Source organism: Clupea harengus, chromosome 13 (genome assembly GCF_900700415.2).
Source record: "Clupea harengus chromosome 13, Ch_v2.0.2, whole genome shotgun sequence".
In the NCBI taxonomy this organism is placed as follows: domain Eukaryota; kingdom Metazoa; phylum Chordata; class Actinopteri; order Clupeiformes; family Clupeidae; genus Clupea; species Clupea harengus.
The window spans coordinates 6,106,595-6,130,553 of record NC_045164.1 but is presented as its reverse complement, the minus strand read 5'-3'; the positions used below and the strand labels follow the sequence as shown (position 1 = coordinate 6,130,553).

At 43.1% G+C, this 23,959-nt stretch overlaps 1 protein-coding gene across 1 annotated transcript; it reads left to right on the top strand.

Moving 5' to 3' along the window:
• The first annotated feature begins 9,108 nt into the window (after nt 1-9,108).
• On the top strand, nt 9,109-23,562 carry eno4 (enolase 4). Its single transcript, XM_042709574.1, has 13 exons — nt 9,109-9,375; nt 9,788-9,916; nt 12,335-12,522; nt 14,219-14,419; nt 15,226-15,457; nt 15,631-15,759; nt 15,928-15,996; nt 17,743-17,907; nt 18,573-18,698; nt 19,706-19,904; nt 22,012-22,073; nt 22,833-23,094; nt 23,516-23,562. The coding sequence occupies exons 1-13, from the start codon at nt 9,199-9,201 to the stop codon at nt 23,560-23,562; spliced, it is 1,986 nt and encodes a 661-aa protein (XP_042565508.1). The 5' UTR covers nt 9,109-9,198.
• The last annotated feature ends 397 nt before the right edge of the window (nt 23,563-23,959 follow it).

Genomic DNA, 23,959 nt, shown 5'->3' with positions numbered 1-23,959 from the left:
GAGCACACGGTGGCTAGCTGTATCAGTCTGCACACTGATGTGTGTGGTTTTGCCTTGTGCCTCCCTCCATTCATTATTTTATTCATTCATCTATCCATCAATGTATCAATCATATATGTACATAGTATTTTAGTATGTTAACAGTACAGGTAATGTAGTTATATGCTGCTACTCTACGACTAACCTTTGCAATTGATGTTTTGCATCATCTTACTCAAGCCAGTGTGTGATTGCTACATTACCACACCAGACAAGCACATTTGTAAAGTCCCTTTGTTAGAAATCAACAGCTACAGATTGCACATTGTCTGCCCCGCCATTTCAGATGGTAAATTATGTTAAAGATTCCCATCGAGTGCCTGAAATACCCACTCAAAAGGCATACACCAAAACAGCATCTGAATCTGGAATGGAAATGGACCAGATTTGGCTTAGATTTGGCCTGGTTTTGGCCCAGACTCCACTCCACTGTACGCCGCTGCTGTTTGAACAGTGTCAATGGTGCTGATTGTGTCTGAGAGAGAGACAGAGACACTGGAGAGAAAATGGATGAGAAATCATGAAAGATAGATGAGAAAAGAAAAGAAAAGAAAAGAAAAGAGCAGATGAAGTGGAGGATAGGTAATATGAGATTTATATCTGCCTGTTTAATGTGGGAGCTGTGAAGTATGCTCTGTAATTAAATGACTTCCTTTATGCTGAGTGAACGAAGCGAACTCCTTGAACAGACGGCAGCTCAAGGCTTTCACAGATACAAGAGCCGTGTTACACTTCATTACATGCATGTTGTTCAGTTGGCTTGCTGACTGTGTTAAGATATCACGTGTCAGGCAGTCAGTCTCTAGGTGTGAATTATGAAGAGGCATGCCTCCCAAAGATGGTCATGGTTACTATTGGCTTCTTCACACATCATTTTATCCCACAGCCACATCGTTTGTGTACCTCTCAGAACCACTGTAGGCGGGCTGCAATCAGAATGAGTGAGAGAAGGGAATAGAGTTTAAGAAAAACTTAGATGAAAAAAAATTCAGATTGATTCGGAGTAGTTCCCCTAGGTGGCCAAGGTAAATGAAGCAATACAATATAAGTGAAACCAAAAAAGGTTTATTTTTTATTATTTTGTGGGATTCTTGGCTGTGGTTACACCAAAAACTTTAAGCCGAAACATCGCAGCCTTTTTGATGTAGCTGCAGCCAGGAGTTCTACCAAATAAAAAAACCTCAAACCTCTTTTTTGGTTCCCTTTTTTTCTTCATTTAATAAAAGCTTACATTTTAAATTTAAAGTCAACAGCAGCAGGTTAACTCTGTGTAAATGCATAAACAGCGCACAGGTGGAATCACATCAGGAGCTAATGAACACAATAACACAATAAGCAATAAGCTTTTATATCAGACAGTATAGGGCTTACTTGAATTGGTTTCTGGGGGGAGAGAGAAAAAGACAATTAGGCGAGAGAGAGGGAGAGGTAGAGAAACATTCATGATGAGAGCTCTGGAGGTATAGGGTTTGAATTAAGACCAGGATTAGAATTACATTTTCCCTCTCTATGAATGTTTCAATTCTGTTTCAGTTATATTCATGTATACATACAGCACAGGCCCATTAGCAACGAGCATCGTGTCAAAGCACTGGAGAAAGATTAAGGCTGACTGAAGACCTGAGGGAGAGCCAAAAGCAGCAGTTACAAAGCAAAAACTCTTTTCTGTTAATGTGAGAAGTGTTTCTGAGGTACAGCAGCCACCCTGCACACTGAAATGAGATTTGTGATTCCAGCCTACGCAGACGTGCGTGGTAAAGATCTGAGAGAGTGTGATGTGAATACATGAATCAGAAAAGCACTACCGTAAGTCTAAGTAGAGTTAGATGTACAATAGTCACACGATAAATGAAGTCGAAGAAATATCACATGGAAAATGTATTGTCGGGGTCATTTTTGTGACAACTAGACATAAACATACAGGCTGTCTATTCCGGGGTAAATCAGACAGTGATGTTAGGGAACTCTCTAGGTGAATAATAATGGAGACACAACTATTGTTACTTGGGCAGTTGATAAATAAACTTTTATTTGATTCAGTTGGATTTATTCACTGGTTGGTAGTTTAGCTAGGTTGGTGTATGTTTTATCTAGGTTTATGTATGTATATTCAGCTGGGAGATGAGAAGGAATGGCACATATTTTAAAACATTCCCACTGAGACCCCAAAGATATGTGTAGTGTGTATATATAGTTTGTGTATGTGTTAAGGACAAAAATGACCCGAAAGGGTCGGTTTGACAAGCCTTTGAAGTTCAGTAGATAGTCTTCGCTGAAGGGACCTTGTTTTTTATGACCAAGTACAACATTCACCCTTGGAATCCACAAGAGGGGAGTATCGTGCAAGAACTTCACCTGCATTCTCTCACCCTGTGACGTTTGTCTCTCGAGCTATCAGATATACCCATGCGGACCGCACCCAAACACAAACAAATCTGTGTGTCTTTACACACTATTTATTTGCAAATGAAAAACCTACAGGTGACTTTAAAAAGTACAGTAACATTAGGTCTATTGGTGAGGGATTCCATGTCCTATACCCCCCTATGTCTTACAAGCAACGACTTCTGTCTTAATGATGTAAATGTATAATACAAACGAGCAGGCAATATTGACTTCCTTACTTTGCTTTTTATATTTTGTTTGAACAATGCGTCTTTTTAAAAAGAAAACTATGTTTATGTCCACGTGTTTAGAGAAAGGAAACGTTCCATTTTGAATGTGATATTGTGATAGTGACGGGTCTTGAAGTCGAACTTGTATTTCGCAAATACAAATACAAAGCAAGATTTTTTGTTGTGTAAACATATTAACCAACAGGTGTTTAAAATTAAGCATTGAGTGAAAGATTCAAACCAATAATGGACCAATGACTTTACACAAATATTTCAACAAAAATCATTTTGTATTTTAAAAGTTTAAATTACTTTTTAGGTTTGTTCTATTCGATTGCTATTGCACCTTACTTGTTTGCAGCCTACATTAGAACTTTTTATATTAATTAGGTTTTTATGAAGTGTTAAATGCTACACTTATACCAATACGTAGAACTTCACAATAGGATTTATTTCTGTGTTGTTCGGGAATCAGGCCTAAATCGTTGCAACCAGATTAACTTTGGGCCTGTATTCTGCGTTTACTTAACATGAATAGACATTGGTATTTTTAACAGTCTTTATTTTACGGGGCGGTCGCGGGTTGTGTCTGAATACAATTGTTGTTGGCACATTTAAAAGAGAGATTAGCGATTTTGTGTAAGGCGCACTCTCAAGACTTGGCTTAATGGGCGCTGGGGATCTTGTTTAAGTCACTCTCGTAAGCTCTCTGAGAGAGTTCACGGACAGGTCGATCTATCTGGGTTATGCAAACCGGAGTGATTGCGAGAAGCTGGATCTGGCTACCTGCTTACTTCTGGGAACCACTGTGAATTATTTGCCCGGGTCTCTGCCCTTGCCATCTGTCCTATTCATGCTTTAACCCCAATTCATGATTCGTTTTTGCGCACACAGGGGCATATTCACCTCGGTGTCGCCTAACCTGTGCAGGCAGAGGTAAGACAACATAGCACAAGTCAACAATATAATGTGCCAAAACTGGAGACAGACAAAAGGGAAACCAAAATATGGCTTTATTTAATATTTAGCAGTTTCCTTCCTTAATGTTGCACTGATACCCGCGGCTGTTTGCCCATTTCTAACCGTAAAGACTTGACCCTAAACAGACTTAAATATACAAATGTGCCCAAATAGTATCTTAAAGACTGAAAATAATGGGCCGCAAATATATTTAGACCATTAGCTTGTTTTGTCGTGTCCACTGTCGGGCTATCCCAAGCCTAGCCTTGACAATAACTAATGAATATTGTGGTAACAATATAATTGATCATTGCCAATGGTTTCAGACAGACCTGGGCCTGTCGTAATTTGTTGTTGCCTTATGTATTTCCTTCTCCAAAACAAAATGCTGCAAAATGCTGAACGATTTATATCAATGTTTGTATTACCGTTTGTTCGATCTAATTTCTAATCAGCATGTTGCATCCTCTTATTCTCAGATCAGAAAAAAATTATCGATTGGAGATCAACAGTCCATAAACCTCTGTTATATGTTTTAATAAAGCTTTCCATTTATTTAGCCTATGTTTGGACGAGTATCTGTCGCATGTGTCTCGATCGCATTTCGAATTGTCACGTCGTCTCCTCTTGTTAATTCTGAATGAAAGAAGAGCAGGGGGAAAAAACTGTTGGAGACCAACAGTCCATTCAACAAACACCTGGTCAAGTTTGAAAACACGGCTGGGCTCGCATTCCAATCGGGTGCAATTAGTCACGAGAAGCGATGGCGGGCTGCACCATACATCTGGCAGCTTAGGGTTCGGGAGAGACGCCTTAATTAGGCAGAAATGGTCCTTTTCCATCTGACCCACCGGGACCTTTGGCCGGCTGTTTGACATTATTACCTCCTTAGTAATTAAAACGTGTGAGCACTAATAAACGACCCTCGGCTCTTAGACAGGCCCTGGGCCTATAAGCCTTGTCAGATGTAAAGAGCGGTTTTATTCACTTATAAATTGACTACATGCACTCGCGTCAATCAAACCTATAAATAGTCTAAAGACTGCACTTTGATATGCTATAGGCCACGTAGCCTATACTCAACGAATGGCATCAACACAAATCCACGAAGTCCTGTTTTTATTTAGTTGTCACCCCTTTCCCACATATTTTGAAAAGATTCCACAGAGAACCGCGACATTTTTGACGTTACAGTGCTATGGTTTTTGGAGACCGCAAGCTTTTGCAGAAGATGGTGGCTTAACTTTGATGCTGTGACGGTCCCGACCTCTCCCGGTCACATGGCTCCCTCGCCAGGGATGCTGTAGTGTTACCTCTCTCTTGCAGCTGTGGTGCATGTCTGGGAGAGGCGGCACCCCGTCAGGATCTCGTAATTTTCACACACGGCGGTTCCCACTCCCTAGACAAAACCGCTGAGGGAGGTATAGGCTATTAGCCGAGCGGGTGAACACTGGCCATTGTTTCTTCCCCATCCTAAACGTTTTTTTACGCTGATGTAGGTACGTCTCTCTCTCCGTCTCACTCACTCACACGCATGCCCGCGCTAGTGTCTTGGCTCAGGCCATGAAGTGATGCCCTCTTCACTTAGGTCCGTTGACTTGCAAAAAAAGATAATCAGCTAGGTTTGAGCTATTACGGTGATGCAAAAGACTATTACCTAACCATTTTATTTATTTATCTATGTATTTATTTTCTCACTCATTCATTTTCAGAAATCAGTCAACAATGCAGCGAAGGTCAACCTGCGCAATGTGTAAGTCTAATTCTAATTTGAATATCATAATGTATAATGCATAGACAGAAGCATAGTAATGCGTGCTTATTGGAAATACATTGGAAACAGCATTTATGACGGCCTTCCAGTACTATCGTATGCTGACACTGACAGATATTTGTGTGTTTTCATGTGAGTCATGAGTGTTATGATTCAGTTCCAGGCTATGCGTTCTACAGTAGACTACCAGTTTTAACGTCGCGGGTGAACTGACCGGACGGTGGCGACACTCACAAACAAGCTTGCACTTGATATCGAGAGCGACCCTGCCGTTATATATATGTCCCAAATCAGTTACTAAATGTTCCCCCGTGCCGATTCCCAACATAGCCCTAAATAGACATTTATTCGCGATTTTACTTTTGCGCTACTTATTAAAAAGGTCAAATTGAACAAAAACATTTAAAATACCAAAATACCACTACTCTGCGTAATTCACAATAACCATAAACCTGAATGAATGAGTATAATTGCATTAAAAATTATATGATTGGGGCAGTGAAATATGCGTGTATATGTAGGCATGGGATAACTGCGTCCTGCTTTGGCCTAAGATTCCTTTCAGATCACATTGCTCCCGCGCTGATGAAGCCACGAGGGAAACGTGTACATGATATCAATTATTCGCGTTTGCGTTTTAAAATTACACGGGTTTAGATCTGCACGAGAATATGATGGAGAGGCAGTCTCTCTTTCAGGAGACAGATTTTGTTGTGTCAGAGATTATTTGCGTCTGTGGCATCTGTGCAGCCAGCAGTGTCCCGGAAAAAAGCCAATGAGAAGCGCTGGATCTGGTGACGTGGCCGCCCCTGGTGCCCTCTCGATGACTTCCTGTCCTGAAGCAGCCTGACCTCACCATGAACTCGGGTTACAAGCTTGAGCTGATGCATGACGCCGGCGGCCCGTGGCTGGCCGTTCATCCAGTGCACACTGTATCTCTGGCCACGGCGTTCATTTGTAGAGGACTAGGGACAGACTGAGTACCATGTAGTTTTTATTGTAACATTTTTGAGAGTTTTCAAGTGAACTCTGGGGACAGCTTGAAAACGGCCGGTTTAAATGTCAAATCTGCCAACAACAGACTGCGTTCTGTCGATGATTATCTAAAATGGCCATTATGTGTGCCTTCAGGTCTGGTGTCATGAGATGGAGACTGCACAAGGTCTACATCACGCTACATTTTGGCATTGAAAACAGACAAGCATTTAAAACAAACTATCATATTAATTACATTTTATAAAAGGATATTGCGGCAGACTTTACATATTTAGTGCGAGTTGCAGTCTTGGTTTGGGGCAACGGCACTGTCAGAAGCCCTGACTGGGATCGTACTCAACTTTGTCCGTGAATTGACCTGTAGAAGCCAGCCTAACATTTTTCCAATAACTTGTATTTTGCTTCGCCTTTGGGAGATATAAATATGGACGGCTAAAAATGTCCACTTTGTGCACGTTCACTCAGAATTTAAAAGTTTTCTTACAACTAACAGCACACCATCAGAGGCTGCCGCGATGCGCCACTCTCCTTGATGTAACATTTCCAAGGAATCGCAATCTAATTGTAGTCTACTCGGGGGCAGCCCCATGTATTCCCTACGTGGTTTAGGACCAGCAGGTCAGAAGTTCAGATCAACCCCGTGTGATTAAGGTCACTAATGTCGGATTAAATATATTTTTTAAATGGCAGGAGAGAGCGGAATGCTCACGTGTTTTACTGGATCGCACCAAAGAATACTGGTTCAGGGATTTCCGTGGCCAAGGGTTAATTTAATTGATGAACACCTAAGAGGCTGCAAAAAAACTATTTACTGATCTGATTAGTGTGACCCACACAATCTACGCGCAGTAGAGGTTTTGTTATTGTCCTAAACGAATTAATAAATTAATAAAATTGGTAACATGCAGCATAATTTCTTTTTTACGCATGCTGTCATAGCCAATATCACCAAAATCATTATAGATTTATTTCACATAAAACACTGGGCATCTTCATGTAAAATAATGATATGATACATTAATTGTAATCCTTATTTAATTCGTTGTGTAAAGACAGTCACAGCTTCTACCCAATGCCAAGATACTAGCCTAATTTGGTAATTTCGGAGTAGGGAATTCTAGTGAATTAATTTTGGTCGTATTTCTAGGCTACGTTTCTATATATTTAAATTGTTCTGTACATTCTCAGTGCGGATGGCATATTTGAGATATGACAGACAGTCGGAGGATATAGCATACTTCTTGATATTAGTGATTTACGTCTTACCTTAAAATCAAAAAAGTTCGGCTTTATTGCGCGCAGACAAATTACAAGCAAATAAACAGTTTTCAAAAGAAGAGACTAACTGCAGAATTGGCTTTTTGAAAGCATATAATAGCGTGGGATGACGGAAAATTGCGCCAAAATGGAAGCCTTCACCATTTGGGAATTATTTTATGTAGGCCATACAGACTCTGTAGAAGCCTAGGCCTACATAAATAAGATATAGCCTAGTAGGCAACAATTGTTAATACATTATTAAATAAATAAATTTAATTATAAAATATTCAGTTTCCAATACAGTAAACCTATTGAAGATCACAACCTGGATGTTAAAATACATCTTGTAGTGTCCGTATTATGAAGACAGTATAATGAACCCTTATGTAAACGCCCTATAAAATAAATTAAAACAATAATGACCGGACCGACAATGACCTGGGTATATAATATAATATATTTTTTGTAAGTTCTAAGATGCTCTAATACACTCGTTTGCCATGCATTAGCGTTTTTATTAAATTAATCGAATGATACAATGTGAAATGAAATAGGCTGTAGAAATAGGCCATAGAAATTATTTGGGAACCATTAGAAAAATCAGTAGGCCTGTAGACATCACAGACACTTAAATAATTTCCTCGAAATTGTCTGTGGGGGATAGCCGACTGTTTACTACCAAACGGATACATCAACTTGCAGTTATAGTCTATCATTCTTAGATACGCTTCAAGCTATAGCCTATATGGTCCTTCTATCCTCATGATACAACAACCACATAATAATAATAATAATAATACTAATAACAATTGATATATTTATAATAATAATACAGTATTATTATTATTATTATTATTATATTGATACCAGTAGGTTAGAAGTAGACGTTAATAGTAGCCTAGGTTATAGCTTGTGGGTAGTAAAACGAAAACATGCATTTGCGTTTGCATTCTGCGAATATTCTATTACACCTAATACAGCCACAGGCACCCTTACCAGGATAAGATTAGCTGGCTCCAAAATAAGACAATTTGAGCAAGTCGCTACTAGTGTCATAGAGCTAATCATAAAGAGCCACAGAGCGAAAGCTGTACCAGTCGAAATCAGCAGGCTAGCGCCTGTACAGTGCACAGTGGCCTACACAAACAAGGCCTCTAACAATAAAAAAGGCCACTTTCTCCATAAACGCCTGTGAAGGCCATATGGAAATTTCAACATCGCATCACGAATTTTGTGCTTTTAAAATGGAACCCACACATGTGAAGTTTAAAATACATGCAGTTTTTTTGCCTATACCTTTCTAATTCATTTACCCCATTCCAATCAGAATCCCATTGACACCACCGAAAAGGAAACACCGCTTTGAGAAATTCTCGCGATGTCAGTGGTATGTGTTGCTCAGCAACATCAGTACACAAAGCCTATTGAATTGGTTCTATAACAGCACATTGCCGATGTTGCTAGTCAGGTAACTTTGTAGTCTATTGATGGTGTTTTATCATCCAGAGTCTCCAAATTAAGTAATATATCGCTACACTGTGATATTAGGTTACAATGTCTTTCAAAGACATAAGAGGTTGCAACCGTAGAGTCTCTAAAGAGGACCAAGAGTTCTACGACTTGAAACACAGAGCAGCCGAGTATTATAGAGCAAACTCGGTTCCGCAGAAGATAGAGGGTGTTTTGAATCAGATGTTCCTGGAAAGGCCTGATGATATTTACGGTTATGTGGTACGTCCAGGCATTTCAACGCCCCTGTCTTTTGTCAAAGGCAAAGTTGATTTCGCTGAAATGTAAAATATCTTAGCAAACATTACAGACATTTGATGTCTGCATTAAGGTTAACTTGTGAGTAGACTAACTTAGTCTGATATTAGATAGTAATGATTATGTTTTTGTAAGGTAGGTAAATATTTATATATAATATATTTAAATGTCACCCCTTGTTCCTGAATTTTAATTATTTCAATCGGAAGTCAGGAGGGCGTGTGCCTATAGCTAGTCTGTTTTGGACGATTAAATTCAGGTCAATACTGACTATTTGTCAGTAAACTAGGTTTAGCTATTAATACAGTTTACATTTGGTCACATAACGCAACTCTACCTTACTGTCAGCACTAACAACCAATGTATGCATCTTTAGGCAAATTACTTCTCACAACATTCCGCAAAGGCCGTGATATGTAGAACAGAGGGAAAAGAAATGTATGATGGGAACGGACAACCCTCAGCCCAGGCAAACGTGTATTGTATCATCAGAAATGAGGAGAAGGTAAGCCATTGTGACAGATCGAAGGCATGAGGTAGCTGTCAGAAATTACAATTTTATTGTTTGTGACAATCAGCCCACTTCTTCTTGTGAATATATTACCAAGGTTGGTTTAATACATTTTATTATGTCAAATATCACGGTAATTATAGAAGGTAAAACAATGCAAAACAACCAGGAAAATTCACAGTCCCTTTTGACAACAATTCCAATAAAACATCCATGACCCTTCTAATAAGCAGCAATGGATGCTTCCCAGCCGGGATAATGTTTTATGTACAAGTCACAATCCATTTTTCAGTGCCGTCAGCTAAGCTGCTTGATATGAATATGAGACAAATAATGGCAGTGATGTTATGATGTTATTAGATAAACATTACACCCTGTTCCGAGGCCTGGTGAGAGACTTAATGAAATGAGACATGCGAAAATAAGGAGGCTGGAGGGGAGACAAGAAGGAGGGGGGATTGGGTCATGAACAGAGGGAAACCTGTGAACTTTGACCCCTTTCCCTTTTGGACTATACAGTAGAACGAGGTTGACCGATCCCATGTGACGTGACAGGTCCTGGATAGCCATGGAAACAGGAAATGTCCCGTGCTTTGGGTTTCTGAAATCATTGGGGAGTCATAGTGAGTGCTGAGGGTTGCATTTCCTGTGTAATAATTTTAACAGAGATTCCCTTTTATGGTCTCACCCTCCCTTCTGCACCCAGTGCCCCTCTCTGCCCTGCTTCTGCCTGTGTTTCTATGGGAGGTAAGGAGGGAGGGAGGGAGGGTTTAGTGGTGTTTAGACTGGCGCTGTTGGATTATAGCTCCGTCCATTTGGCTGATACCAGTGAGATGGCCTGATGCTAATCCAGACTGATAGCAAACGGCAAGGGAAGCAGGCAGACCCAGAGGAGAGACATACACATACACAGAATGGGAGAGAGGGAGCGAGAAAGAATGAAAAAAGAGAGAGAGAGAATGGGAGCGTGAGGGAGAGAAAGGAAAAGAAAGAGAGCGAGAAATAGAACAAGAGATGGGGAGAATGAGAGGGAGAGACAGTGAAAGAGGGAGAAAGAGAAGGAGGTAAAGAGAGAAAGAGGGGGGAGGGAAACTGTAGAGAAATACAAAGCGAGAGAGCAGAATGAACATTAACTCAGCTTTTCCGTCTTCTATCTGGGTTGCCGTCCGCGGGTCAGAGAGAGGTGAGTGTGTCAGGGCCGTGACGGGTCTCTCTCAGCTGACCACCAGCCACCCAGCCGCCCACTCTGAGGGGGTACAATGGCCATTTGAACCACAGGGCTCTTCCCCGAAGAAACCCTACAGCCCAGTGTGCTTTTTTGCTCTTCTTGTCAACCTCTTATGTGAGACAGGATTCCCTATAGAAAAGACAGGATCAAGGGGGGAAGTGTTTGATTCATGAGCCTGAGATCCTCGTTGAGATTTCATTCCAGCATTTCTATTCTTCCACAAACACTAGTAGTGTCTCTCAGTAGGGTGCACTGCCAACTACAACAACACACACAGGGAGGAGAGGAGAGAAATGTGAGAGCCAAATTATAATCTACAAGATTAGAAAAAGAGGCTGTATGAAAGTACACCAGGAAATCTTTCTGCACACACATACATAAAAAGTTAAAAGAATAATTATTCTGCAAAATTCATGAGGCTTTGAACTTCGTACATCTCTGCATGTTTAATCAGTCGTTGCTGTTTTCCTGCTCTCTCCCAGACCACTAAGCGATGGATTTCTGAGTCTCAAACAGTCACCTGTCATCAAAGTCCATTATTTCACCAAACAGAAGTGATGCTTTCATTTCTAAAAAAAACACAGTAGAAACACTTGCTGCACCTATGAATAAAGGATAGCTTTATATTAATAAGGAATTGACATTGACATGGCATCAGCTAGCTGTGTTCCGTAATTCTCCTGAGCTGTGAGTGGGGCTGATCAGTAGGAACTGATGCTATACCACAATGAGGTGAACTCCTCGTATGCACACGCTCTGAGTCTTACACCAGTCCTGATAGTCCTCCTTCAGGGCTCTGACCTTTTTGACACTTGCTTATAATTGCATTGGTTGCTATTGCTAATTGCTATGGTCATCAACCACCATAGTGGTTTGTAGTTTTAGTTGTTTCAACAGAGGAACGTCGCAGAACAGAAAAGAACAGAACCGAACGTTTCACTGCTCCTTAAGCATTACATCCATGTTTCTTAGTATTTCATTGTTTGACAACAACAATAAAAACTGTGAACTGGTCTTTTGAACAAACTCTTGTTCTGTTTATTCTCTGACTGACGTAGCGTTCTGACGATTGTCTGTATGTGACTGACAGTTATTCAGCTTCACACGTAAACCAGCTGATTTCCACTCTTGTTTCCCCTGCGTCTTCCTACCCTTGGGCATGTCCCTCTGTGCCCGGGCTCTAGTGTGTGTGCCGTGCCACTGTGTCCAGCTGCATTGAGCCGGTGGCGGGTGAAAGTGACCAGACAGGGGCCGCTGGGGAAAACCAAAGACACGCGCTAGAGACTGCCCTGCACTGGATCAACCAGCCAATCAGCAACATGCTCCAGGGTCTCGACCCCAACGACCAGGCCACCATCGACAAGATACTGAGGTACCATTTAAGAATGTGAATAAAGCAGTGTCAGCACTGATCAGAATGGGGTTCATTAATTTATCTCTGTCAAATCAAGGGACTGTTTGATTCACAGGTGTGTGAAGAGGCAAGGTAAGATGTTACAACAAGAAGTAGTTAACTGCTCTATAGAAATGTGTGATAGTGCTCAAGAATCAAATTAAAGAGATTTGTCACAGAATGGAGACTATGAAATCTGATGCACCTGATGTTACTCAGTGGGGTACAGGGGGCTGGATTGGACAAACAGGGTAGCCTTTATCTGGCATGAAGCTGGTTTTTCATTTCGGACAGGTAATTCCCAGGTCCTAATGGGATTTCCTGTCCTCTTCCTTGATTGGCTGAGGTGCAAGAACTGATCAGGTGATCACATGACATGCCCTGCAAATAGGAGGAACTAGTCACAGTACCCAAGCAATCCTCAGAGCCAGGGAGCAGAATGAAGCCCCTACCCGATTCACTTCCTGAGTCAGAATGATTTTGCCCTTTACAGAAACACAAATAAATACATGTTTGCTAGTGTGTGTGTGTGTGTGTGCGTGTGTGTCTGTGGGAATGAGTGTGTACTGGTTCAGACAGAGTTCAGATTCAGATCAATGTTTGATCACATTGCAGCACTCGGTGAGGATAGCTTACCACAGCCTGCCACAGCAAATCATGTCATCACTGAGTTTGTTTGTGTGTGTGTGTGTGTGTGTGTGTGTGTGTGTGTGTGTGTGTGTGTGTGTGTGTGTGTGTGTGTGTGTGTGTGTGTGTGTGTGTGTGCTCTCACAAAACCCCTTTTGTTCTTTGCTATTCGGTTTTGATCCGGGGGAAGGATATCTTTTCTAGTCTAAAATAATGGCAAGTCATCAGAGATTTTAGGAAGGAACTAGCAAAGTTCCAATTCTTCCCAAGAGGATATGATAGTGCCATTAGACTGTATGATCCCTCGTGGGGTACTTTATTCAGTGCATCAAGACATCCTGCTCAACAAGACAGTCACAGAGAGAAACTGGGTCAGGTAGTCCAGGAAATACAGGTGTATAGCAAACATACAGCAGGACTTCATTATTGTAGTCCAGGAAATACAGGTGTATAGTAAACATACTATAGTACTTAAAATTCATGATTAATTATTGTACTTTTCATCCAGCATTGCTTATGTTTTCCTCATATCACATCTCTTCAAATGAAGGATGAGGGATTTAAAATCTCTACTCTACTAAAGAGTACTATTCATTTTTACTTTCTAGGTTGATGCATTACAGAATATTCTTCCCTTACCAAAACCTCTGGCTGGGTTTATAGCCTTAACTGAACACCCTTACCAGTCTCCAGTGGAATTTCAAACAGACAATGTTATACCGACATGAATGTTTACACGTCTGCATTTTGTACTGAAGCCCATTCCATAGGCTCTCTCAATGACTGGGCAGACTTTCTTTTCTTTGCCCAACAGGACATAGATGATTAATGTGGTGTTCAGGACATAGATGACTCTAATGTGGTGTTCAGGACATAGATGACGCTAATGTGGTGTTCACACCACTGATGCACTGTAGTTTCTCTGTTGTTTCCACCTCACTGGCAGGTTTCAGGTCAGAGAGAGAACAGCAGACGTCTTGTTTGTTTGTTTACATGTTTATGTTTTTGTTTGTTTATATGTTTATGTATTTGTTGGTTGATTTGACAGTGATTTCTTCTTGGCCCGTTTCCTGGAGAACGAGGATGAAAAGAACAAGAAGAGAGAAGCGGAGGAGGCAAAGTTGGCTAAGTCGGCTAAGAACACCCCTACCCCGCCTCCTGCTCCTGCTCCTCCCACCCAAGGCAAGGATAAGAAGGGAGGAGACAAAGGTAGGCCCGCCTACTGCCGGGGGAGGGAGGGTGAAAGGGGGTGGGGTTGAAGATAGGAGTGATTGAGAAATAGAAAAAAGAAGAGGGTGATAAACAGAAATTGAGACATCAACAGATAGATAGAGAGAGAGAGAGAGAGAGAGAGAAAGGGAGAGAGAGAGAGAAAGGGAGGGGGCAGAGAGGTAGAGGGTGTGTGATAGTGATCTCTGTCTTTAGCAAATTTAAGTCATTAGTTGACCATCTTGTGAGTGTGTTGTGCTCATTATTGTCCCTGAGAGTGTGTGTGTGTGTGTGTAAGGACCATCACATTTCCTCTGTTTCCTGTTACCAGTTAGGACTCGTCCTTGTTAACCTGGCCTAATGAATACTGATTAAGACAAGGGGCTGCTGATCATGACTTACCTGGTCTGCTAGGGGGGTAAATATGGTTGTAATGATGCACTCTCCCTCCGCATCTCTCTTTCACCCTCCCTATCTCTCTCTCACTTTCCCTATCTATCACTCTCCCTCCCTATCTCCCCTTCTCACTCTCCCTATCTCTCTCACCCTCCCTATCTCTTCTCCTCACACTCCCTATCTCCCCTTCTCACTCTCCCTATCTCTCACTCTCTGTATCTCTCCTTCTCTCCTCCTCACTCTCCCTATCTCCCCTTCTCACTCTCCCTACCTCTCACTCTCCCTATCTCTCCTTCTCACTCTGAATATCTCTCACTCTCCGTATCTCTCCTTCCCTCCTTCTCACTCTCCCTATCTCTCCTCTCCATCTCACTCTTCCTATCTCTCCTTCATCCTCAGGTAAGGAGAGTGTGTGTGCCCCCCCGCTCCTTTTTTCTCTTGTTCTCATCTCCTTCTTTCTTTCTTTCACATCTCCTTCTGTCCTCCCGTCCTCATTCCCCCTCCCTCCTCAGGTAAGAAGAGTGTGTCTATAGAGAAGATCCTGCCCCCTGCAGAGCCCCCTGTGCCCGTGCTAGAGGGCTGCACAGCAGTGGGTGCCGTCTCTCTGGCCGTCGCCAAGTCTGCTGCCAGGGTTCAGGACATGCCACTGTACCAGCACATACGGGCACTGAGGAAAGACCAGGTAACACACATACACACATACACACACACACACACACACACACACACACACACACACAAACACACACACACACACACACACACACACACACACACACATATATATATATAAGCATTGTAGTGCTGACTCCCTGTTCTGTGTGTGTGTGTGTGTGTGTGTGTGTGCTGTTGCAGACAGTCGGTGATGTTGACATCCCATTTCCCATGGTGACGGTGTTGAGTTGTGGTAAGGCGTCTCCGGGCAAACTCAACCTCCTGGAGGAAGTCCTAGTCATCCCTGCAGCTGGACCGAGAGTCAGAGATGTATGGATCAGAACCGGAAACTCTCTCTGTCTTTCTGTCATCCTCTATAACACAGACAGTAGAGACACAGTCATACTAGAAGACACACTCACACAGACAAACACACAAACACACACACAAACACACTCTGTATTCACTGGTCATGTGCATTTGTGTCCTCGTACTCAGAGAATCTCCATGGTCCTTGATCTGCAGAGGGAAATTAAGAGAATCCTGAACACTGCTTCAAAAACAGGGGTAAGAAACATTAATTCATCCATTCATTCATTCATTCATTCATTCAGCACAGGCATTGATATTTTGGAGGGATACAGGGGTCGTAAACCTCTTGCCTCTTTCCCTCGCACACACTCTGAGACACGCCAGGAATTCATACCCTCAATATTGATGCAATTTCATGGCTTGCTTGGCACTGCCAAGATATTATGCCAGCGCCATTACCTGAGATATCAGTCAATGTTGGCAAAGTCTTACTTATGAACAACCATGTGACTCTGTGATTCCTCAGGACACAGACGCACGCATAGAACCGCACAGAACACATGAGTTTCTTACTTACCGTAAATAAAAATAAAAAACATCTACAGAGTTCATGTTTAAGTGCTTCCATCTTAGCTGTTGCATGTTTGAGCAAACTGACTCCAAGTGAACTTATAACGTTTCCAGCATATGTAGCGTTTCATAACCATCCTTCAGCGATGCCAGGCTGCTGCATCAGTATTGCTGCAGTACATAGAGATACCACAGGCCTGCCTTTCCTCTCTGGCTTACTGCGGCAGGAGCATATCAGATGTAACCTTGGTTACGTATTCTGTAGGCATTTGAAGAATGAGAATGAAATCAGTGGGAAGCAAGAATTTAGGAGTGACACCATTTGGAGGTGTGAAATGTGAAGGATGAACACGGTACAGCATGCTCTGCGCAGAAATAGATGTACGCAGTGCTACTGACCCACGTAACCAAGACCTAAAATGGTGCCACTGGTAAAATGGTGCAGATATCAACACGTCCTTCAGGGGTTGGGAAAGTGTTCTTTGAGATATGACTCTACACACACTGCCAGCCCGTTGTGGTGAAATAACACACACAGATGCCATAGGAACAGATTCATGTTCTAGACTTTTCTATGATGGATTTGTTTAGACCATCTCAGTGTGGTGTGGGAGTGAATTAGCAATAAACGAATGGTTAGCGATTAGCTACTAATGACATCCAGGAGAGCATGGGACGCTGGAGCAGATCTGTCCCAGTTAATCCCCTCTAACTCCTAGGCCAGACAGAGGGTCATAACCAGAGCAGCAGAGCCTCGCCTCCCCACCAGAGACCTCGGCTGACAGCTGGCCGAAACCACAGTCAGACATGTTGTGACACCAGTGCTGTGGTTTAGCTTCAGCACTGCACCAAGGGCAGCCGCTAACGTAGCCATGTTGTCACTGAGAGAGAGAGCAGTGATGATGAAAGCAGACTCTGCAGCGGAGAGCTGGTGGCCTAGTTTCAGAGAGCCAACGCTAACCGAGCATGGGCCAGAGTATCAGCAAAAAAGGTCTTCATGTCAGCAGTAACCTTTTACGCACGTCACAAGTGGCACAATCTGTTCCCAACAAGTACCTAAGAGTACATTTTAAGAGCAATGTATGAGAGTGAAATGTACTGAAGCACGTTTCAAGAATACCACTACCTAGTAGGCCTAAGTGTTGCACATACACTAGGCCTACATGTATTGTGTTGCAGTGTGTCAGGTAGGCATGACCATGTTTAATACATCCAGACAGGAGGCTGCTCAACAAGAGCAAAGAGTTATAATGGAAGGCTACTGAGAGGTCTCAGCTTGTTTTGATGAGATGAAGATATAACTTTACAGTTATTCCGTCTTTCTTTCTTTTATTCTTTCATTCAATAATTCTTCCTTTTTTTAATTCTTCCTTCATTCTTTCTTTTATACTTTCTCTCTGTCTCTCTCTCTCTCTCTTCCCCCATCCCCAGACCCTGGTGTTTCCTGTCACGGATGAAGGTGCGTTGTTGGTGGGGTTTGATCGCGCGGAGCAGTCACTGGACCTCCTGACTGAGGCGTGCAGCAACCTGCGGCTGACCCCAGGGAAGGACCTCCACTTCGCCCTGAGCTGCTCCGCCCACAGGCTCATGGACTACGTGAGTTCAAACACTCTCCCCTAATGCCTTACCCACTGCATTACCCGATCCCTTACCCACTGCATTACCCGATCCCTTACCCACAGCCTTACCCACTACATTACCCGATCCCTTATCCTCAGCCTTACCCGATCCCTTACCCTCAGCCTTACCCGATCCCTTACCCGATCCCTTACCCTCAGCCTTACCCGATCCCTTACCCTCAGCCTTACCCGATCCCTTACCCACTGCATTACCCGATCCCTTACCCTCAGCCTTACCCGATCCCTTACCCACTACATTACCCGATCCCTTACCCTCAGCCTTACCCGATCCCTTACCCTCAGCCTTACCCGATCCCTTACCCACTGCATTACCCGATCCCTTACCCACTGCATTACCCGATCCCTTACCCTCAGCCTTACCCGATCCCTTACCCTCAGCCTTACCCGATCCCTTACCCACTGCATTACCCGATCCTTTACCCACTAGATTACCCGATCCCTTACCCACTGCATTTTCTCTGTGAGGAGTGTTGAAGGATGTGTATCTCTGTGTGTCTCTGTGAAAGAAGTGTGTCTCCCTGTGAGGACACTGAGATGAAGTGCCTCTCAGAAGCGATGTGTTTGGCTGTTTCGACAGAGAATAAAGTGTGCTTCCCTGTGTTTCTGTCTGTGTGCTGTCAGTCTAAGGGGAAGTATGAGGTGATAGCCGGTACTCTGAAGTCTCCAGACGAGCTGGTGGAGGTGTATGAGTCTCTGATCAAGAAGTATCCAGCCATCTGCGCCCTCATCGACCCCTTCAGGAAAGAGGTCAGACTTGTTATAATGTAGATGCATTTTATATATGCTACTGGTGGTATGCCAGTTGCATTTAAAAGGTGTGTGTATATGTACATTTTCATGGTGTGTGTGTGCACATGAGTTGTGTATTATTGTGTGCATTTAGGACATGTATCAACAGGAGACGCTCAATGGACAGACCTGTGTGTGTGTTAATATACGTGTGTGTGTGTAAATATGCGTGCGTGTGTTAATATGCCTGTGTGTGTGTTAATATGCGTGTGTGTGTGTTAATATGCGTGCGTGTGTTAATATGCCTGTGTGTGTGTTAATATGCGTGTGTGTGTGTTAATATGCATGCGTGTGTTAATATGCCTGTGTGTGTGTTAATATGCATGTGTGTGTGTTAATATGCGTGCATGTTAATATGCCTGTGTGTGTGTTAATATGGATGTGTGTGTGTTAATATGCGTGCGTGTGTTAACATGCCCGTGTGTGTGTTAATATGCCTGTGTGTGTGTTAATATGCGTGCGTGTGTTAATATGCCTGTGTGTGTGTTAATATACGTGTGTGTGTGTAAATATGCGTGCGTGTGTTAATATGCCTGTGTGTGTGTTAATATGTGTGTGTGTGTGTGTTAATATGCGTGCGTGTGTTAATATGCCTGTGTGTGTGTTAATATGCCTGTGTGTGTGTTAATATGCATGTGTGTGTTAATATGCGTGCGTGTGTTAATATGCCTGTGTGTGTGTTAATATGCATGTGTGTGTGTTAATATGCCTGTGTGTGTGTTAATATGCGTGCGTGTGTTAATAAGCCTGTGTGTGTGTGTTAATATGCCTGTGTGTGTGTTAATATGCATGTGTGTGTTAATATGCGTGTGTGTGTTAATATGCCTGTGTGTGTGTTAATATGCATGTGTGTGTGTTAATATGCCTGTGTGTGTGTTAATATGCGTGCGTGTGTTAATAAGCCTGTGTGTGTGTGTTATTATGCCTGTGTGTGTGTTAATATGCGTGTGCATCCGTGTGTGTAGGACCTGGAACAGTGGGACAATCTCAGCTGTGCGCTGTCTGATCAGACCTGCTGCCTGATCGCTAATGCCGCTTTCGGCTCCCGCCCTTGTCTCTACGGTGAAGCAAGGCTCCTCCCACCAGGGGTCACAGGGGTCATCCTGAAACACGTGAACGAGGCCACCATTAGTGACCTCCTCCGTGCGACCTCAAAGGGCAAAGGTGAGAGGTCAACCTGTAGCCGTGAGTCCGGCCAGCTTTGTTTTCTATGTGTATGTACAGACACTCAGAAGTGGACCATGAGTAAGGTCGTGTTGCGCTATGCACCCTTCAAGTTCAAGTTCCCCACGTATGACACAGTACAGGGCTGGACATGAATGAAGTGAAGGAAAAAGAAGGAAGGATGAAGGTGCGCAGGGGCTGGGAAACCTGAAGGAATGAGAGAAGAACCTGAACTCCTTTTTTTCAACCTGTTTTTTAACAGCTCGAGAAAGTGTGCAGTTTAAGGTGCACATTAGGGTCTTTCTTCAGATCCAGATCTCAATAAGAGACCATTGGTCTCAAGGCCTGATAGTTGCCATCTGTTGATGAACCAGGGGCTGGCAACTGTGGATAGCACAAGGGACGAATACATGCTGCTCTCACACTCACTCACGCACATACTTACTCACACATACACACACACACACACACACACACACACATGCACTCACTCACTCAGAGACACACACACACACACACACACAACCATACTGACATACTAAAATACTAACACAATCACTTACTGAAACGTTCATCTTTCATAAAAAATGAAATAAAAAAAATGGACTGTACTCTGTGGAGAAATTAATGAGGGTTAAACTCCCAGTGTTGCTTGGGCGCTTTCCATACGGTTTCACAACAATAACATGAAGCATGACATGAGAAGCCTACATGAGACATGAAATGGCTACAAGTTTTAGCCCCATCAGGGAAAGCGTTTAACATAGACACATCACCAAATTGCTCAGGATTGGCCAAGGAAATGGCAAGAATATTGCACACAATCATAGGCTTGGAACTTGCAAAGTGTACGTGTGTGCCTGTGTGTGATATGCCTCCAGTGATATATATATATATATATATGGAAGTGCTTGTTTGAGGAATGACTGACTGAAACGGCCGTGTTGTCACACTGCAAAGTACCGTAATCAGCCTCTGTACCACACGTTATTACTCGCTCAGGAGATCACCACACCAGGCCAGGTTATTTAGGTAAAAGGGGCTATGACACACTGTTAAAATAAATGTGTCCGTGTATACTGTGTGTGTGTGGTGGGGTGGGTGGAGGTGTGTGTGGGTTGCGTATGTATATATTTGTGTGTGTATGTGTTAATGTAATGTAATGAGAGTTTAGATGTCGGAGACAGAGTTGTCTAGGTGTGGTTCCCTGCTCTAAGCAAAAACTGAAACTCAAATACAGAATAGAACTGGACTGAGATGGCTCATCAGACTTATCACATCTAACTATGGGATGCGTTTGAAATACTTTCACAAAATGCTGTCAACACACAAATACACACACACAAACACAACCACCACAGGATTGTGTCACAACATTATGATTAAATGTGGGCAGGATATATGGCAGGGGAAAATGACATGTTTGTGGTTGTGCATGCTCTGTGCATGTGTGTGTCTGTGTGAGTGAGTGAGTGTGTGTGTGTGTGAAAGACAGTGTGTGCATGTGGTTGTGCATGTTCTCTGTGTGCGTGTGTGTGTGTCTGTGTAAAACAGTGTGTATGTGGGTGTGCGTGTATCTGTGTTTGTGTGTGTGATAGAGTCAGTATGACAGTCAAAGAGCCTTTAATGTGTAGTGGATTAGTCGGGCCCAGCTCCAAAAGTGGCTTTAGGATCCTTCGAGTGCGGCCTCTCTATCAGACATCAGATCAATAGGGGCCGCGGTCAATGCCTTCGCAACGAGTCGCCCATTGATTGGATTACACAGCCAGAGTGCCGTTAATGACATCATGTCACGCGACGGAAAACACACCTCTGCGTCCCCTCTCTGAACGGAACACACACCGTGCTGCCCCGTCTTTAAATGGAAAACAGACTTGCCACCCCATCTTCAAATGAAAATATCCCGTTACGATTTTAGAACCATGGGTTTCATCCAGGCGAGGCAAGTAGATAGAGCGACTAAACCAATTAATCAAACTAAAAAAACAACACAGTGTGATGAAGGCACATGAAGGTGTTTCCTGTACTTAGTCTATCTAAATGTGTGTGTGTGTGTGTGTGTGTGTGTGTGGTTGCATGTGTCTGTGTGTGTGTGTGTTTACTCCAGATTCCTCCACCATTCTGGAACAGTCTGGCCCGGAGGTGTGTGATGACTACCTCGCAGATCTGGTGAGACCTGCATCTTTCCTCCTGTCTCTGTCCCTCACTGTGTCCCTCTCTGTCAATTTGACATTATATTAGATTGTCTGTCTCCCTGCCAGATTGTCTCTGTCTGTCTCTCTGTCAAACAGTCTGTCGGTTTGTCATTATATTAAATTGTCTGTCTCCCTACCAGACTATCTGTCTGTCTCTGTCAAACAGTCTGTCGGTTTGTCATTATATTGAACTGTCTGTCTCTATCTCAGTTGACGAGAAGATACATTTTGCCTCCTGATGTGTATACACTAAACAAATATGTTTCACACACACACACACACACACACAGAGACATTCACCACCATGCCCAGGGGTTTGCTTTTATTTATGCACAAGGATAACTGTAACATCTGGATAGTGTGAATTTGAGAGAACATATGGCTGTGTGTGTTTGTATTTGTTCTGTGTGCACACGCTCACTCATGTGTGTTTGTGTGTGTGTTCTGTATTTATGTTGTATTTATTAATTTACTTGTTGTTGTTGTTGTTCGCCTTCTCACTCCATAATGGAGCATAGGCCATCGATAGTGAGTTTCCACTGGATTTGGTATCCACTTCTTCTCGATGTTTCAGTAATCCAGTAAATCCACTGAGCCAGGGATTGGCCCACCCAGCTTCATTTCCTTGAGTGTGTATTTTTTTTCTGTATGTATGCTCTCACATATGTGTATGTTGATTTGATGTGTTTTGCGTATTTGTGTCTGTCTGTGTGTGTATGTGCCCACTCTTCAGGCTGTGGGTCTGGGCGTTAAGTTTGTGAAGCTGGGTGGTCTGAGGGGCGGAGTTCGTCTGGCCTGGTACAACCGTCTGATGGAGCTGGAGGAAGAGCTGGACAGGCAAGGCATTCTGGGTAAGCCACCCCCTCTGCCTCTCCACCCGCCTCTATACGCCCAACACCAGACATCATCCATCCTCTCCACCCCTCTCTCTCTATCCCCTCATCCTTGCTCTCTCTCTTATCCTCCACCCCTCTCTCTCTATGCCCTCATCCTTGCTCTCTATCATCCTCCATCTCTCTCTCTCATCCTCCATCCCTCTCTCTCTCATCCTCCACATCTTTTTCCCCTCATCCTTGCTCTCTCATCCTCCACCCCTCTCTATCCCCTCATCCTCGTTCCCTCTCTCTCATCCTCCACCGCTCTCTCTTTCTCATCCCCCTCTCTCTCATCTTCCACCCCTCTCTTTCCCCTCATCCTTGCTCTCTCTCATCCTCCATCCTCTCTACTTTCCTCTGCCCCTGTCTGTTGCCTACTCTCTTTTTCACTAGAATTAAACAATAAAAAAGAAAAGAAAAAAACTGAACCCGAAAGAGCAAAAGAGAGGAAGAGCAGTCTAGACACAAAGAGTATGCTAGCAGCAAGAAGAGTAGTCACTTCCTATTCAGTGAAATATGTGTGTGTGCATTGTATCTCCAGAGTTCTCAGAGTACTGTGTTAAGCACTTGTGTGCTGACAGTGAGTAAAGGGTTTTAAGTATTTTTCGTATTAGTGTGCCTTTCATAAGTATCAAGGATAAAGTGTATTTTTGTGTGTGAATGTTGAATGTGTGTGTGTGTTTCAAATATTAATGATTATGTGTTACAGGGTCAAATCAACTGGAGTTACCTTTGTTTCGTGCCAGTGTCAGTCTTGACTCAGAGACAACAGAGACAGAGTGAGAAGGATGCATAAAATCACACACACGCACAATGCATGTGCGCATACACACACACACACACACTCTCAATGCACGTGCGCGCACACACACACACACACACACTCTCAATGCACGTGCGCGCACACACACACACACACACTCTCAATGCACGTACACGCACACACACACACACACACACACACACACACACACACACACACACA